Source organism: Candida dubliniensis, chromosome 1, assembly GCF_000026945.1.
Source record: "Candida dubliniensis CD36 chromosome 1, complete sequence".
NCBI classification, from domain to species: domain Eukaryota; kingdom Fungi; phylum Ascomycota; class Pichiomycetes; order Serinales; family Debaryomycetaceae; genus Candida; species Candida dubliniensis.
In genome coordinates, this window is record NC_012860.1 from 1,820,080 (window position 1) to 1,838,998 (window position 18,919).

Consider the following 18,919-nt stretch of genomic DNA (forward strand, 5'->3'; position numbering starts at 1 on the left):
TACATGCGGAGATAAGGGATGTATCAATTAAATAAATTTATAGCGTATATAAAACCAAATTCTGCTTGGCTCGATGTATACTATATATAAAAAAAAAAACAACTAAATTAATATCACTCAAACAATTTAAAGGAGTAAAAACAAATTTATAAAAACTCAAAACAACGAAAATTAAAACAGTCTAAAATATGTCTCCCGTGTTCGCCAAATCTTGTGCCTTCCTTCTAGGCCAATACTTTCCATTATATTCCCAAAACATATCGCCAGTCACAGGATGCTTTCTCTTAACAAACCAATTCGGTACATAGGATTCTTTGTTATCTTCTCTTCTTTTTCGAGCCTGTCTTTGCTTAACCTCGACACGATGTTTTTCATCTGCGGCACGATCATATAATCCTTCTTCCATGTCTCTTTGATCTGGTCTCAATCTTGTATCAGTTGGAGCTAACCATGCTTTCAAATTATCGTCAAGCCCATTCAAGGTGACAGCAAATGCAGTCAAATTGAATGGAACTTTAGGTCTCGGAGCAACTTGCCACACCAAAAATTTGCTTCCAGAATATGGATCATTACTGACTGTGGTTGAAATGCCAGCACGAGCATTTGGGTCATCTAGTAATGACATTTTACGGTTACCACTTTGTCCTTCGTGAATGTTACCATTTACAATCTTCTTTGCAAAAATCTTTGAATTCCAGTGACCTCCCATGGCCCATTGGGCAACACCATCTTTATCTAAAGCGTGTCCCGATAACTGATAAGCAGACGAAGCTCTCCAACCACGTTGCTTCATATCAACGGTAATAATGTCACCAGTAGTATGGTTTTCAACAACCATTTTACCATAGTTATCAACGGTGGGATTACCAAGCATAATACCCACCACAGCTGTGTTAACTTTCTTCCAACTGTACAATTCTTCTTCGACCCACTCCCCATTCTTATTTATCACACCTTTGTCGGGTCTAACGACACAAAACATCTTACCCAAGTGCTTAAAATCAAATGATCTCCCATAAAACTTGGAATCTACTGCATTTTCCCCGTAGTAGTCCCATTTTGGAGACTCTGCTCGACAGGCACTAATTGGAGGATGATGACTAACCTGCTCCACAAATAATCTAAAGTTTTGGTCAGGTCTGGAATATTCAAAAGTTTCTCCCAACAAAGGATTAAACGGCTTGGCAATTCTGTCTATGGTTGAGGAATACTCTGTTGCAGCAAAAGTGGCAACATATATTAATCTCAAAGTTGAATCATCATACCCTGCAGCTGTGTTTAATAATGAGTTGTATTCAATATCTTCTGCCAACCTTTGTAACAAAGACGTAGGTTCGTTAAATGATACCGGAAGTGTCATTCTCGTCATATCTTTACCTACCATTGATTTCAAAATTCCCCATAACCCCACTTTCGGTCTATTATCCTCATCCATTGATAATTTCTTTCTTGGTGGGTTTTCATAACCAAGGAACGAACCTTCTTCCTGGAGCAAATGATTTACCCTTTTTTGCAGTTCAGCAAGACCTTCGTCTCCTGGTACTTGTGGCTCAACTGGACCCATTGGTTTCAGTTCAGCAATTGCCAATGGGGATACTTCCTCTTCAACATTCTCTGTTTCCTCAACTTTTGTTACATCTGAAGGAGCAATCAGTTTTTCGTCCAATTCCAAACCTCCAACCTCGTTCTTCTCAATCGCTGTTGGAGTTATAGATGGTTCTTCATCCATCTTCAAAGAGCTTGTATCTTTCTCATTTATGACAATTGACGGTGTCTTTTCATCTTCCTTACTCACTGCCAAAGGAGCTTCCTCTTTTGCTTCTCCACTAACAGGCAATTCATCTGAAATGGGCTCTGCTTTTTCTTGAGCTGCACCCAAAGCAGCAGCTACCCCACCTAATTCAGCACGTTCCAAGATATCTTCGTCAAATTCATCTGCATCAAAAAACTCGTCATCTTCATCAGAGTCTTCACCCAAATACTTTTCAATAACTTCATCGGGAAGTGCACCAGGCATTTGTTGTGCTTCTTCTACTACTACTTGCCTTTCATTGACATTCAGCAACTTGTCTAACTTCTCAACAACTTCCTCAATTTGTGTTTCATCTGGTTCTTCATTCAAAGCTTCCATCAATGCCCGTTTGTTTTCTACTTGCTTTTCTTCATTACTCAGATGCTTACTGGAAGGAGCCGGAGATATAGTACCTGCAGATTTTGTCATAGAAGTACCAGAAGTAGTAAATAATTTCTTTAATTGCTTCCTTTGATCCTTTAAATGTGCCAATTTCGAATCCTTTTCGGCAATTTCATTTTCTAACTGGCGTATTGATCGTTCCCATAAAGCATTTATTTCTAATTGTCGGTCTAAATTTTTTTTCAATTTTCCATACTTGGCATCCAAATTGATATCATACTTTGTCATCAAGTCATTAATGCCTCTGATCGTGTTTCCACCAATAGTACATATTTCAGCCACTTTAGCGTCGTCGTTGGATGATAATTGGTCATTTTCCAAACTTTTCATCAACTCTAATAATGATGTTAATTCAACTTGCAAAGATCTTCTGGTAGTGGCAATTAAATCATTTAATTGATCAATATCAACACTAGCTTCAGTTTCACTGTCATAATCGTCTGCATCATAATCATTAATATCATAATCAAAATTTTCGTTGTCAGTCTCTTGATAACTATATTGATCCTCGTTGCTAATTTTACGCTGTGACAGTAACTCAAATGGTTTGCCTTGGGTAGATGAAATGCCAGTCAACGTTGATCCTTCTGTGATATCTTTCAAATTGTTCTTAAAGGTAGATGAGCGAGATAATTCACCAGCTGATTCATCCCCAGATTCAAAAGATGACAGACTAGAAATACGTTTATGCTTTTTTCTACCAGGAATTCTGAGACGGTGCCGTTTTTTCTCTGGCTCATTACCGTGTTCAGGTTGAGTATTTGTTTCATTTGTTGCCGCCAGCTCGATTGTTGCTGGCGAAGGAGTACTTCTACGTTCACCATTAAGATTTCTCTTTTTAATGTTATCTTTGGCTATGGTGATAGCATTTTGCAATGTCCATACCCATCTATTTGTCTCAATGGGATGATTTGCTTTAAGATGCCATCTCAATCCGTTTTTCCCGTAGATTTCAAATTTCAATTTTTCCGAGGAATCCAAATGCAAAGTGGCATATCCAAGGTTAAGTGACCCACGGCAGGAATTGTTGGTATCGTCTTGATTGGTGTAATACGATAAAATTCCATTATGGTCTAGAACAAAGTATCTTAATTTGTATCCTGATGCAAAATTGGTCCATTTGCGCAAGTAGCCTTTATAGACAGGTGCACCACCAGCTTTTATAGCGTTATTGGTTGCAGTAACAGGGTCCATGATAGTTTGGTCTTTCGATGCAGCCTTGATTAATTTTTTGAGGGCTTCATTCTTGGAGTTCACCAAATCAATAGGCAATTTCCCATGCTTGTCTCTCTTAAAAGGATCACCTCCATGTTTCAATATCCAGTCGCACATAGCCAAGTCATCTTTCTTGATAAACTCATGTAAAACGGTATTACCAGTTTGTGGCTCAGTCCCATTTATATCTAACAATTCGCAAGCTCTAGGGTTAGCTATTAAAAGCTTTTCCAAGTTCTCAAAATCTCTATTACTGAAATAAACTCGCAAGTTGGTAGCTGCCTTCTCGACAAACTTTGCCCTTTCAAACTGCATTAATTGGGCAATATTTGTATCTTTGCAAACTTCTACTGGCTGTTTCTTATCCAAGTTGACAATTGTATCATTGATCGTAGGCAACAGCAACAAATATTTTACAACATCTAACCGGGAAGACGACGCCGCTAAATGCAATGGAGTGTTACCCTGTGTATCTTGAGCGTTGATATCTAAAGAATACTTTTCAGAATTACTCACGAGGTGCTGAATAGTGGCTAAGGATGCCACTTGTACAGCATAGTGCAATATAGTTTCTTTCAATTGAACAATTTCTTGTGTTTGTAATGTTGGTTTGCAGGAAGTCAATTCATCAACTATAGTGTCGATTTTATTAATATCACCGTTCCTTAAGGCATCAAGTAATTTCAATCTAAGTAAGGAAGCACTTAGTTGGGGAGAATCACTCATGATTGTTATCTGTTTGCTCTAAAGTAGTTAGTGTTTTAGTAGTAGTTTATTATGATTTGGAATTAAGAATAAAAAAAAAAAATAAAAAAAAATTAAAAAAAAAAAAATTTGATTTGGATGAAGAATAAATTGTGGGATTATTTTAAAGTGTTCTTCTTCTTACTTCATGTGTGTTAAAAAGTTGTTGGCCTCTACTTTTCTTTTTCTTTATATATGAGTATTTTTTTTTTTTTTTTTGGCGGGAGAGAGAGAGAGAATAATGATAAATAGCAATTCTAAAAAGAAATAAAGTAACAATGACTATTAAGGCAAGTAAAGCAACACGGTAAAAAAAAAAAAAAAAAAAAAGATCATGATGGTGATGGTCGAGGAACATGTGGAACAACAACAACAATTATCTTAAATTTGCCAAAATCAAGAATTAATTACATATTGAACTATTTAAACTTTCGACAAACTTTTTGTCAGTCAGTCAAAAAAAAGAATAAACACTAGTATTAACTGAGCTAAACTGCTCTTTTCATTACAACAATATCAATAAAAACAATTCATTCAAATGTTGTTGTTAGTTGAAGTACCAACAGTTCGAAATTAGTCTCCAGAATCCTGGTCGTTAAGTTAAACGACGTATCAATGTTATTGTTTATTTTTCTCTTCTCTCTTCTTTTTTTGTGGATGCTATTCTATGATAAAGGGAAGGCTGTGTGTTCGGTGAAATACTTAAACACCTGTTGCCATCGGAACTGTAACTGTGGCAAATCGTAAAGCTTTGATTAGAGCGTATTATCGTTAACATTGAATGTCATTTATACGTGCACCAGAAGTTAGATACGCCCACAAAAATACCTCTGTACTTCGAGCATTTGACAGCATTAGCACTATTCTCCATGTCGTATCTGAATGCCGCAAAAATGAATGTTACACATAGATAAAAGAATCAATATTTCAGTTATCCCTCCCTATAAACAAATGATTAGTTAGCTGAAATCTTTCAACTAAAGAAGGAAAAAAAAAAAGTATACAATCGCAAAACACATTGATTTATATATTGATATAGAATATGAATAGATAACTATAATTTGACACTACCCTCATTTCCAGAAATGACCATCAGCATTTGAAATGTACTCATCTTGATCGACAGTCTTGTGTTTGTTTGAAGAATTGTAAGCCTTGTCAAATAACATAGGATCTCCATTTAATTGTTCGTTGTTCATTTCTAAAAATGGAACTAAACCTAAAGATCCATCAGTAACAAACTCGTTCACTAACATTTGGCGATTAACATTCACTTTAAATGGATCAAAATTAAGCAATTCTTCTAATGACTCTATGTCCTCAGCGTAGTTATTCGAACTGTCAAACTCGAAATCCCCATTACTGGTGATTTCGCTAGGCGATATGTGCCTTTGTGGTTTTTGTTGCTGTGATAAAGCTTGATTCTGTGGTTCTGGTTTATGCGTTTGATTATTGTTGACCATATCTGCACTATTAGTCGGTGTTTTCATTTTCGGTGAAGCAAAATTATTATTTAAATTAACAATTGGTGATCGTTCAACTGCAGTCTTTGTAATAGGTTGTGCACTCAACCCCTTCCGTTTCATGCTAACTCCTGAAGCCATATTCTTGTTTATATTCAAACCAAGGATACCTAATATTGTTATTTCAAGTAGTTTGAACGATTTCTTATTCAAAGCCCCTGGGATTTCAAAGTTGGCATCACGGGAAAGGCTACCCATTGTATCGAGCAATAATTGTTTCAGGTTATTGAATAGAGGACCTCCCTTTATATAATCTAAAGCTCCTTTTGCTACCATCAAAGCTAACAAAGACTGTTCACGAACAATATGGATGGGAATAGGTAAAATGTTTGATGACGAGGTTGATCTCAAATACTTCAAAACTTCCAATATTTGAATAGATGATTGCTGAATCAAACTTATGCTGGACACTATGGTAACTACATCACCTTCACCTTTCTGGAGCTGTTCTTTTTGCGACAATCCAACGTTATGGTGATTTCCAAACCGGGACAATATCGGCAAATATATCAATATTTTAGCATGATAATACAAAAATATCAATGTCAACTGTTGCTTATTGTAGTTTCTCCAAATATTGCCTTCTATAAAATTGTTGTTGGAATCTTTAAGAGATAATCCGTTAATATCAATTTCAAATTTCAAGTCCGGAGGCAATTCTCGTCTCCAACAATCGAGCATCCTGTCTCTTTGTAATGCCTTCTTATGAATATTGGTATTATCGAATCTTGAATATATAGAATCCAAAATATTGGCCAATACCTTACTATACAGCATAACACTTAGAGCCATTTTGGATACTTTTCCCACAATGGATAACTTGGTATTGTTAACAATCAAGATATTAACGTTGTCCTCCTGATTGATGTCGTCATAGTCATCACTTTTACCACAAAATGGCATTGCACACTCTATTTCATAATCCTTGAACAATCTAGGAATACCCAAGTTGAGTGATGAGTACACATCAAGGCAATAGATACACCAGAATAGGATACGTCTTTCCCCTTGCATGAAATTCTGAAGATCAATGTCTCCCTCATTATTACCACTCAACCCAAGTACCGCAGCAGGGCACCTATGTAATCTTAACTGCTGGGCCATGCTGATCACTCTTCCTCTAAGTTCATAACAACTGGCCGTATCCCCAGTTACCAAACAATATTGCAATGCCAAAGATAATATTTGCAAAGACTGAATAGAACAATATTGAGTTATCAAACAGTTTGGTTTAATGAATTCATGGATTAAATAATCGTAATGCTGTAACAATGTGACAAACCTCAGTTGTATTTCAGGATTCAATGACTCTAAATAATTCTTCTTGCTGATATGGAAAGCCAAACATAGAACAAGAATGAGAATGGCGCCAAACTTCTCAATCAGCTCATACGAAGACTCACCTTTATATTCTTTGTAATGGCCTTGCTCCAATATATGGTTCAATTTCATATAATTTTTCAAAAACGCATTCTTGTCCAATATCGGTAGAGCGTTCCCCCATTCTTGGAAATACACAGTAATCAACTGATCCATATCTAATCTGGACGCTGGTAAATTAATCAAATCCTTGATAAACGCGATGGCTTCTACTTCTGATAATTTTGTTGTCTCATATCTGTTCATTATCATGTTGTTCAAAGCATTTTTGCGTTCCTCATTTAACAGCGTTCCTGTATTGGAGATAATGTTTTCCTTTAACGATGCCAAAGAGTTAGCCGCTAGAATTGCCTGCTTGGAATCGTATCCATAAGTTTGACAAATTCTTGCAAGTAAAGTAGGAACACATAATGTCTCTTCCGTACTTCTCGGTATCGACATGGCCACTAATGACGTAAGCATTTGTTGTTTGTTGTTTTCGCTTTCTAGCTGTTGTTGTTGTTGTAGAAAAAGTTTATTCTTCTGCATTTGTGCAATGGCAGTGGCTGCTGCAAATGCACCCGGTGCTGGACTTTGTTCCCTATTTGTCGAGTTTGAAGCAAAATGAAAATGCTGATCTTGGTGTCTTGAAGTATAATCTTCAATACTCAACAAACTGACATTATCTTCATCATCTTCTTCATCGCTTAATTTTATAGATCCTGCTATAGATATTGGAACTCTTTCATTGACAGCAGAACCGTAAATTGAACCTGCTATCGAAACTGGCCTTTCGTGAACCGCATGTGGGTTAGAACATCCGCAAGGACAGTTTTCACCGTTTTCATTTGGCAGATGCAGGTGCATACTATTTTGGATTTCCAAAAGACTCAAATTTGAAGCTGTCACTTTTTTTAAGTCATCTTCTTTCTTCTCGGACGTTTCTCTCGTCTCTTCAGTTAATCCAGATCCATTAAGTAGTTCGAGTTGTTCATCTCTCATATCTAATAACCCAGCTAATTTCTTGTTTTCAGCCTCAAGTTGGCGTACTCTTTCTTCAAGAGTTTCAGTATAGGCCTTGGGATAGGATTTCCTAGTAAGACGATCTGAAACAATGCATTCCAACCCTACTGATTGGCATGTTGAACATGGGTTCTGTCCATCACATTTGGTTTTCTTTGCTCGACATCTGTCACAAGCTTGAGCCACTCTTTCAGTTTTGGAACCTGGCACTTTGATGGTCCTTGTATTTACAGTACCATCAGATGACTTCAGAGCCTTGCTCTTTTTCTTTGTAGGAGGTACAACGGTCTCGTGTGATACACTTGGCAGCTGCTGTTCTAATTTTATAGACATTTTCTATTATGGCAAAGCTGTTTCTTTTAATTCTAAATAAGCTCTTTTTATTATATGCTGTTTCAATATTGTCAGTCTTCTCAAAAACACTTTCAATTAAGTGGATGAACGATTTCTCCAGGTAAAGTTTCGTTCGTCTTTCTTTTCTTACAAAAAGTATGCAACCAATTTGAAGAATTGATTCACGCCGTTACCGCTGACTCATTTCTAAAGAAAAAAAAAAAAAAAAAAAAAAGAAAAAAAAAATCAATCAATACTCAATGACCATCAGTACAATCTCACACGACAATTACTTATAACCATAATGAAACAATTTAAGAAAATAAATCAAATACTTTGATTGTGTTAGTCAATGTTACTCCCTTCATTTCTTTACAAGTCAAAATAACGTTAGCCCATTCCACAACTTGCTGTTTATGTTTGACTTAGAGAAGAAGGGTTTTTTTATTTTGCACCAATCACATGCTCAAAAATGCAGTCGTTCGGTTTTTGTATCACAATGGAAAGAAAGCTTCCCCCACGAATTAACAATGTGTAATGGAATTATAAAAAAAAAAAAAATATTCGTGCACGACTCTACAATAATGAAATCAAATTTTCAGACAAAGGAGAATTAAACGATCCATTCAAAGTTTTAGATGAAACTGACAAAAAGAGTGATTTCTAACACATCTAGTTTCAGCAAGAGAATCAAATTGGAACATATTGATGTTGAGATTGAATCTGAAACTACCGAACTAGCCCCAAATGTATTTACAAAAATAGATCCTGAAGACATACACAACTGTAAAGGTCCCCCAAAATGGTCCGAAATTTATAATCAACTAGTTTGGATGAGAAGTAAATTTCTTGCACCCGTGGACACTCAAGGCTGTGAAAGAATGCCAAATGCTATCAATGCAAACATTAAACTTAGAAATCCCAAAGTCTACCGTTTTCAGCTTTTGATATCATTGATGTTGTCGTCGCAAACAAAAGACGAGGTCAATTACCAGGCCATGAAGAACTTGCACGAGGGATTGTTAAAAGTGCACCCAGATGGATTGTGTATAGAAAGCTTACTGAAATTGTCTGAAGCTGAAATCGACAGTTATATAAAAAAAGTTGGATTCCATAATCGTAAAGCACAGTATATTAAGAAAACATGTTCTATACTAATGGAGAATTTTGGTGGTGATATACCAAAAACTATCGAAGAAATTGTTGCGCTTCCTGGGGTGGGTCCAAAAATGGGATTTCTTCTTTTACAAAGTGCATGGGGTATAAATGCCGGAGTTGGTGTTGATGTTCATTTGCACAGATTGGCGCTAATGTGGGGCTGGGTTTCTCAAAAGGCCAATACACCAGAAAAAGCTCGACTTGAACTACAAGAATGGTTGCCCAAGAATTATTGGGCAGATATCAACCCGTTGGTTGTTGGTTTCGGGCAAGTAATCTGTGTACCACGTGCGGCAAATTGCGATATTTGTTCATTGGCCAGAGATGGGTTATGTAAGAATGCAAACAAGAAGTTATTAAGAACCCCATTGTCTGAAGAACGGATTAATAAGTTGTCAAAACAAAGAGCCGATCTTTCGCAACTACTCAAGGAGTTTATATAAACAAAATTTCAAAAGATTTAAATAGTTGAAAAAGTAAACAAAAAATCACTATATATGTATAAGAAATATATATTAATCTATGTATCCACCTTCTTTTGCAAGGGAGTAGAAAATACTGTCTTTGTTCGTCAACAAGTTTTGAGGTGAATCGAATTCTGCAACCTTTCCATTATCTAACACCAAGATCTTGTCACTATCCATAATAGTATCGATTCTATGGGCAATTGTCAAGATTGTTTTATCCTTAAATTCATTTCTGATGGTTTCTTGAATAATTTTGTCGGTTTGGAAATCAACTGCAGCAGTTGCTTCATCTAGCACCAAAATTTTACTAGTTTCATTTAACAACGCTCTTGCTAAACACAATAATTGTTTTTGACCAGCAGACAAATTAGACCCACCTTCTTCTATTTGAGCATCGAGTCCCACCTTTTTTGACAATTCGTCTGGATTCTTGCTTGCCTTCTTCTCTTCTTCTGTGGGCTCGGTCTCCATTTTAGTAACATGTTCTTTCAAATGTGCCAATTCCAACACCTTCCAAAGTTTATCATCGGTGTATTCACCAAATGGATCCAAGTTTTCTCTAACTGAGGCTCTGAATGTATGTGCCTCTTGAGGAATAATGGTCAAATGATGTCTAAGATCATACAATCCAATTTGGCTAGTGTCCACACCATCTATTTCAATGTTGCCACCAGTCGCTTCAATTATTCTAAACAAAGCTAATGTCAATGATGACTTTCCTGCCCCAGTTCTACCCACAATACCGACTTTTGCCTTCGAATTAATGGTTAATTCAATCTCTTTCAAAACAGGATCCAAATGCTTTCTGTAGGCGGTACTGTATTTTTTAAACTTGACCACCCCATTTGCTGGCCAAGATTTTTGTGGTCTTTTATCTTCAATTATCATTGGAGCTTCTGAGGGCAAATCACAATATTCAATAATTCTTTCAATAGCAACACCTCCAGCTTGCATTTCAGCCCAAATCCTCACAAGCGAGTTTAAGATATAAGTGATGCTCATTGAATATGTCATCACAAACCCCAAAATACTAGGAAGTATAGGATGTTTACCTCCCAACGTAACAACAGCTAACAACGCAGTGAAAAACATAATACTAGATGAAATGGTTTGTAATCTCATTGACAACCATCTATTACAATTCTGTTGCACAACACCAATCAAGGTCTTTTCATCAATAAGCTTCTTGCTCTTGTAAACAAAACGTTCTCTTTGGTGGAAAGCTTTGATCGTTTCTACCCCATTGATCGATTCTTGAATTGTTGCCAACACCGGTGACTTGGCTATGGATTCCAATCTTTTCAATTCTCTTGTTGTTGGAACAAATCTAATACGGAAATAATTGTAAACAAATAATAGCGAGACTATCACAACTAGCATCAATGGTAAAAAGGACAATATCACTCCAAATGTAACAAAACCGTTAAGTAAAGTTGTTATAAATGATATAATAGTCCATGGAAGATTCATATCAATTTTACCAATGTCTTCCGTAAACCTGTTCAAAATTCTCCCAATTGGTGTAGTATCAAAAAATGACATTGGTGATCTCAATACAGACTCGGCCATTTTATTGTGGAAGTAAGTTGAACCTTTAATAATACAATAACTCCAAATGACAAGTGCACCCATATAAGTCAAAAAGCCAGAAACAACACCAAGAGCAGCATATGTACCCAAGAAGAATACTGGTTCAACCGTATCATTCTGTTCACTATTAAGTTGAGACCAATAACTCAATAAATATTTTTCTCCAGCGGAGATCAAAACCACTGAGAAGGTTGCAGCAATGTAGAATGAAAAATACTTGTAATCACAGGCAATAATATATTGCTTAAAAATATCCCATGGAACAGTACCTTTTCTTGACTCCTCTTGCTCATGTCTGGTTTTTCTTATTTGACCATTATCAGCTTCATCATTTTCGTAATTATGGCCATATGAAACCACACTTGCACGACGCAATACCGCTTGTTCAACAACACCACGATTTTGTTCGCCAACGTAATCAACAATTTCATCAACCAACTCATCTGTTTCAAGTTCGTCCTGAACAGCTGTATCTGATTTCCCATTAGAATGTTCTTCCTCTTTTGGTTCTGCTGATGCCTCAGCTGTTTCTTCTTCTGTTGCTTCATCCTTTTTACGTCCATATTCTTTGATCAATTTTGCTAAATCACCATTTCTGTTCATCACTTCTTTAAATTTCCCGTGCTCGACAAATGCACCACCAGATATCAAGTAGATATCATTTGCTTCATGCAAAACTGGCACAGAATTTGTTGCTAGTATTCTGCAACGATTTCCAAGGATACCATCATTGCTTAATACTTTTTTGATGATATTTTTCCCAACATGGGCGTCCACTGCTGAAAGGATATCGTCCAAAAGATAAATATCAGCTCTTGTATATACACTTCTGGCTAAAGAAATACGAGCCTTTTGTCCACCCGAAAGAGAAATACCTTTCTCACCAACAACAGTCTGGTCCCCATCAGGAAGATTTTTAAAATCAGAAATCAATTCACAAGCATCAATAGTTTTTTGATAGAATTCAGTATCATACTTGTGACCAAACAAAATATTCTCCTTTACAGTTCCATTCAATATCCATGGGTTCTGTGGACAATAGGCAATTGATCCGAAAGTTTGCACGCTTGGTGTTGGATTTGTCGAATCATCAGAATAAGAAGGGATTTTGATTGGAACGTCACCCAAAATGGCCTTAATTAATGTAGATTTCCCACTTCCAACTTTACCAACAATACATGCCAATTCACCCTTTTTGGCGGAAAAATTGATGTTTTTCAATGCCACGTTGTTAGTTGGTGCTTCTTGAACTTCACTCTCTTCATCAGTATACTGTTTCTGTTGTGTTTCTTCAGACCAAATAAATGTTGCGTCTTTCACAATGACAGAATAAACAGAGTTTTCATTAGGTTCTGGGTCTCTCTTCACATAACCATGTTGATCATCAGCAAGTTCATCCAAACATAACAACTCACCAATTCTAGCCAACGAGGTTGAAACTTCTATAACTTCAACAATAAAACTGGGGATTAACAACATAGGTTCTGATAATAAATCAAATAACGCCAAAGCAGGGAAAACAATATCAGGTGTTAATGGAACATTGTAAAAATAAGCATAAGTGGCATATGTGGCACAACTAATAAAAAATGGAATACAAGACCACAAAAATTGTGCAAGGGCACTGACCACACCAATTTTCTTAATATTATCTAATTCTCTGTCATTTCTAACGTGACTCAATCGAGCTAACATTGGCTTTTCCCAAGAATAAAACTTAATACTTTTGGCTGAGTTCAAAATCTCTGTAATCAAACTAGTTCTTTCATCCTTGTCTTTCATCAACTGTATATAATTCTTTGACATGGAAGCATTCACAATGGTGGCAAGAGGTGCGACAACAATGGCAGTTATTACACCAGCCCATGTAGCATTTGAAAACAACTTATATAATGACAACAAACAAACAGCCAATTTTAATGGTGAAGCCAAATAGTCTCCAAGTTGCCAACAAAACCAAAAGATAATATCAATGTCCATAGTTATGTGATTAATGATATCACCGGTTGGCTTGTTCTTTCTTGACTGGGGAGATAATTTTAAAGCCTTTTCATATATTAATGTGGTGAGTGAGCTCTGAATTTCGTACCCAAGATCAAATTGAGTTTTAAAGGCTTGGTTGAATGTAATGAAATTGGCGACTGATGTCAAGAACATTATTGATGCCCAGAAATAACCAATGACGATCGGCGGTTTCTCAACACTGTAAAAATATGTACTAAAAAATTGAATGAATTTCCTCAAAAGAAATGGCTGCAAGAAACTCAACGCAGTTCCAATAATTGCAAGTGTAATACTGATAGCAAATTTATCATAAAAAGCCTTAGCAATAGCTACAAACATTTGTGGCTTCGATTTTGCTTTCTTTCTAGTGATAAAACTCCAAATTTTGGAAAGCAAGCCTGGCTTCTTAGTTCTTTTCAACTCTTCCTCCCATGCCTTGGTTACTTTAGCTTTAGTATCATCACAAGTAAGATTGCCCAAAATGTCAGGTAAATCAGACAACTCGACATCATCAGTGGCATAGATCTTATTGATGAGGGGTTGGAGGTAATAAAATGTGAAATATGAAAACAAGTTGACTGTGTCTAAGAATTTTTCATTTGTGATTTCAAATCCGGGTTTATAGTAACCAACTTCAAATACAAAAAGCAAAAAGCTGTTGATGAGACTGATAATTTCAACAACATAAGCTGGGCCTGAGTTAGCATAAATCTTATGTTTAGAGTAAGAGTCTTGTATAAATACAGCAAAAGTGAACGCAGTATTGACTGACCAATATAATAACAACGATTCAATGGCGACTGGTGATCGTCTAAATTCAACGAAATGCAAAATCAATGCCAAAACTGTAGCGGCAATTCCTCCAATAAAATATGAATTCTTATTCAAAAAGTATAACAGTGCTACTAGGATGGCTTGCAATAATACTAAACTTATTTTCAAAGTTTGCAGAAAGGGAGTTGGGGTATAGATGCGATGACTCTTCTTTCTTGTCAATAACAATCGGGATAATTGAAACAACATGAAGACAGCAAAAAACGTATTGATTGTTTGACCTATTAATTCAACAAAAGCTGGATTCAAAGCATTTCCGTGTGGAGAATAAAGTGGATGAGGTATTATAAAATTGGAAGTAGTGACATGATTTGACTTAATGTCCATCTGATCATCTCCGACACCAAAAAAATTGAAGGTGTGTAATAGCGATTCTGGATTGAAAAGGGATAGATGCACAGGGGCAAATCCCAAGATAAGTTCTCTATTCAGTTCATTCATGATGATTTAAAGAATTAGGATAAAAATCTACAAAAAAAAAAAAGAAAGAAAAGAAAATCGATTCCAGAAAAAGGGTATTGTCAATGATATTTATAATATTTTTTGAAACGAGAAATTGTTAAAATAAAGAGATAAAATTTTTCAGGCGATAAAAATTAGATAACAATTTGAGGGAATACAATTACTAGGCCAGAATTCCGCGTTTACTCAAACCAGGGGGAGGTGGTATTTTTTTCTTTAAAAACGCCACATTTAATGGAACAGTGCCACGAGTTTAATGAAATGCATTATAATCTTCACAGTCCTTCCTTATTTAAACAAACACCAAAAAGAGTTTGTTCATGTAGTAGAATTTAAGCGAATTATTGTTGTTGAATCATTGACCTTATCGCTAGAACTTTTAGTCTGCAAACTTCTATATTTTTTTGTGCCGTAGATGAAAACGGGTTTAATGAAATCGTGGTGGGGAGAACGCGATCTATAGAAGATATTTGTTTACAATTTCGTTTCCTTTACTAGTCATTTTTCATGTTAAAGAGTCAATTTTGTTTATAGTTAAACTAATTTGTGTTTGTTATTGTTTTGGTAACCTTTCAATGAGTCAGTTTCATATAATCTTGATAAAAAAAAAGGTAAACAAAGTCAAAGCGAAACAAGATAAGGTTTAAAGATGAGCAATACAATTTCAAGTACAACCACTTTTCACTTTTTTTTCTTTCCCCCAAAGAAACAGAGAACATGGCTTAGAGTAAAGGTGATGATTATTTTGTTTAATTAAAATTTGGGTACGGTCAAGAAGTTTATATCTCAGGAACATTTCTCATACATTAAACTCCAATACCCCAACAGTAGCAAGTTTCCCAATCGCCCACATTTCGGAAGTTGAAAGATTAGAGTCCTTATATTGTTGTAGATTGATTTGAATTGAAATTCTTGAGAAGACAAAACTAGTGAAATACACTATGAAAGACTGCTAATGCAATTCCTCCAAATAATTTTTGCAATTCTATTGTTAGTGATTTACATTACTTCAACTCCTCTATATTGTCAACCTCAAACACCTGCAAAACCAAAACTAAAGTAAACTAAAATGCTGAGATTATTTATTTTCAAAGTCATTATCTTTTTACTGGAATTGATCCCATGGTAACAAAAGTAATACTCAAACAACAATCCCTCTTGGTTCATAATTGAAGATATTTGCCACTATGTTCAACTTCTGGTGTACAAAACTGTTCATCAAGGTCGTGTGCTATTTCAAGAATTGAGAGTGTCTTAGCAAAGCAAAAAAAAAAATGTCCAACAAAAAATTTGTTTTGTCATCCAGGTTCTGCTTCAATCAACAGAATTACATGAACATTTGCAAATCTGACTTATCAATATAACTTCGAAATTAGTATCCTATAAATTGTACATTATAATATAATATCCGTGATAATATTTGTTTTTGTTTTCGTTTTTGCTTTGGTTTTTTTCAATTCATTTTGTCATTATCCAGTGGGTGAAGTTAAGAACCGTTGCCAAAGATATTTTTTGCGAAGGCAAGCTCTAATAAAGAAATACATATATCAAAACACTGATCCACAAAGGAAATGAATATAACTAATAAGTTTCAACATACACAGATACAAGGACAACCACCATCAAATTTGCAGGCGCAACAAATTTTGTTGCTGCAACTCCACCAGGGTCAAGCTCAGCAACAGCAGCAGCAGCAGCAGCAGCAGCAGCAGCAGCAGCAATCATCTGCTGGGGTACTTGGGTCAGGATTCCAGCCCAGTGACAATTTCGGTGAAAGTTTGAACCAAAATATTTATCAAAGTAGTTACCAAAATGCCCAGCCATCATTGCAGCAACAGTTTTTCCCACAATTTCAACAGTCGCAACAGCAACCATCTCAGCAAGCTAACAATGCACTGCAATTACAGCAACCTTATCAACCAGCACAGCAGATGGTACGCCAGACTTCACATTTTCAGCAACAGCAACAACAACAACCTAACCTGCAGCAGTTTTACAATCAACAGCAAGCTTCAGTCCTCCAACAACAACAAATTCAACTTCAATCAGCTCATCAACAACAACAGTCTTTGCTCAGTATGAATTCTATAAATGTGGATAATCCAAATTCTGTTTATTGGCAACATCAACAACAATTATGTCAAATATCGAGAGGATCGAATGTGCCTCATTATTACGCCAGGCAATATGCATCCAATTCAAGAAAGGCAAAGAATCCATATAGTGAAGTTAAATCTGTGGGATTGGTGGAAGCCACAAGGTCTATGGTAGCAAGTCTTGAAGACGAAGAAGAGAAAAAGAAGAAACCAATAAATTACCAAGGCACTCCAACCACGTCAGCTGCATTGTTACACAATAAGAAATCAACACAAGATATTTTTGAAGATGATTCAATGGAAGAACAAAGAATGAGACTCAAGACTCAAGGTAAACAGTTGTGGTGTCAGTTAGATTTGAGTGGACAAGGATTGGTTAATATCTCATCAAAGTTGTTTCATTACGATTTTTTGGAGTCCTTGTATTTGAGTAACAATAAATTGAATGCTATACCATCGAGCATAAGCAAGTTGAGAAACTTGAGAACGTTAGATTTATCTCATAATAGAATTAACGAATTACCGGAAGAATTGGGGTTGTGTTTTAATTTAAGATACTTGTTTCTTTTCGATAACAACATCAAGACATTGCCTTATTCTTTTGGGAACATGATTGAATTATTGTTTATTGGTGTTGAGGGTAATCCACTAGAACCCAGAATTGCCAATTTGATTGCAGAAAAGGGAACCAAGGAACTAATTGCCACTTTGAGAGATCAAACTACTGTCACAAGAACACCAAAACCAAGAGGCTGGTTGACATTAGAGGACGACGGTGAAGTTGTTGACTCCAATGAAGTATACAAAATTGAACCAGAGTCTAGTGACAACTTTACTGTGTTGTCTTACAATACGCTTTGTCAGCATTATGCTACTCCCAAGATGTACAAATTTACTCCTTCGTGGGCATTAGATTGGGATTACAGAAAAAATTTGTTGCAGAAAGAAGTATTGGGTTACAGTACGGATATTATTTGTATGCAAGAAGTGGAAACAAAAACATTCAATGAATTCTGGCTTCCAGTCATGACTGCAAATGGTTACAAAGGGTACTTTTTTTCTAAGACGAGATCCAAAACTATGAATGAAGCCGACTCAAAGAAAGTAGACGGGTGTGCTACTTTTTTTAAGAATGACAAGTTCTCATTGGTCCATAAACAAAATTTTGAATACAATAGTGTCTGCATGGGGTCAGATAAGTATAAAAAGACCAAAGATTTGTTTAATAGGTTCATGAATAAGGATAATATTGCATTGATCTCGTATCTTCAACATAAGGAATCGGGTGAGAAAATTGCGGTTGTCAATACTCATTTGCATTGGGACCCTGCATTCAATGATGTGAAAGCATTACAGGTTGGTATCTTGTTGGAGGAATTGCAAGGCATTATTAAAAAATATCGTCATACAAATTCTAATGAAGATATCAAGAACTCTTCTATAATCGTTTGTGGCGATTTTAACTCGGTAAAGGATAGTGCAGTTTACCAATTGTTTTCCACTGGTGCATCTAAAGGTCATGAAGATATGAATGGTAGAGATTACGGCAAGTTTACAGAAGAGGGATTCCATCATCCGTTCAAATTAAAATCGGCATATGAAACTGTAGGCGAACTACCTTTTACCAATTTGACTCCTGCTTTTACCGATAATATTGATTATATATGGTATTCAACGCCAACTTTGCAAGTGAAAGGTTTGCTTGGAAGGGTTGATGAAGAATACACTAGTCATTCTATTGGATTTCCTGATGCCAACTTTCCGTCCGATCATGTTCCCATTTTAGCCAAGTTCCATTTGAAAAAAGGTAAGAAGTACCACTCTGTATAGGCAAAGATTGCTTAATATGTACAATAAATAGTATCAATAGATTTAAATTTTTAAAGCTTAAATTTGATATTGTCTCTTTTGCCTTGT

The 18,919-nt window shown here is 35.9% G+C and overlaps 5 protein-coding genes across 5 annotated transcripts; 2 read left to right on the forward strand and 3 right to left on the reverse strand. All coding sequences in view use genetic code 12, as the record gives it.

Moving 5' to 3' along the window:
* Positions 1 to 181: 181 nt before the first annotated feature.
* Positions 182 to 4,135, reverse strand: CD36_07710 (oxysterol-binding protein, putative; the record flags this gene model as incomplete). Its single annotated transcript, XM_002417373.1, has 1 exon — positions 182 to 4,135. The coding sequence occupies one exon, from the start codon at positions 4,133 to 4,135 to the stop codon at positions 182 to 184; it is 3,954 nt and encodes a 1,317-aa protein (XP_002417418.1).
* Positions 4,136 to 5,226: 1,091 nt separating this feature from the next.
* CD36_07720 (gluconeogenic enzymes derepression/transactivation protein, putative) lies at positions 5,227 to 8,391 on the reverse strand (the record flags this gene model as incomplete). The annotated part of the gene is made up of 1 exon (XM_002417374.1): positions 5,227 to 8,391. The coding sequence occupies one exon, from the start codon at positions 8,389 to 8,391 to the stop codon at positions 5,227 to 5,229; it is 3,165 nt and encodes a 1,054-aa protein (XP_002417419.1).
* A 638-nt stretch (positions 8,392 to 9,029) lies between these two features.
* Positions 9,030 to 9,992, forward strand: CD36_07730 (DNA base excision repair N-glycosylase, putative; the record flags this gene model as incomplete). The annotated part of the gene is made up of 1 exon (XM_002417375.1): positions 9,030 to 9,992. The coding sequence occupies one exon, from the start codon at positions 9,030 to 9,032 to the stop codon at positions 9,990 to 9,992; it is 963 nt and encodes a 320-aa protein (XP_002417420.1).
* Positions 9,993 to 10,064: 72 nt separating this feature from the next.
* CD36_07740 (vacuolar multidrug resistance ABC transporter, putative) lies at positions 10,065 to 14,885 on the reverse strand (the record flags this gene model as incomplete). Its single annotated transcript, XM_002417376.1, has 1 exon — positions 10,065 to 14,885. The coding sequence occupies one exon, from the start codon at positions 14,883 to 14,885 to the stop codon at positions 10,065 to 10,067; it is 4,821 nt and encodes a 1,606-aa protein (XP_002417421.1).
* Positions 14,886 to 16,477: 1,592 nt separating this feature from the next.
* Positions 16,478 to 18,832, forward strand: CD36_07750 (CCR4-NOT complex subunit, putative; the record flags this gene model as incomplete). Its single annotated transcript, XM_002417377.1, has 1 exon — positions 16,478 to 18,832. One exon carries the CDS (start codon positions 16,478 to 16,480, stop codon positions 18,830 to 18,832), a length of 2,355 nt encoding a protein of 784 aa, XP_002417422.1.
* Between the last annotated feature and the right edge of the window lie 87 nt (positions 18,833 to 18,919).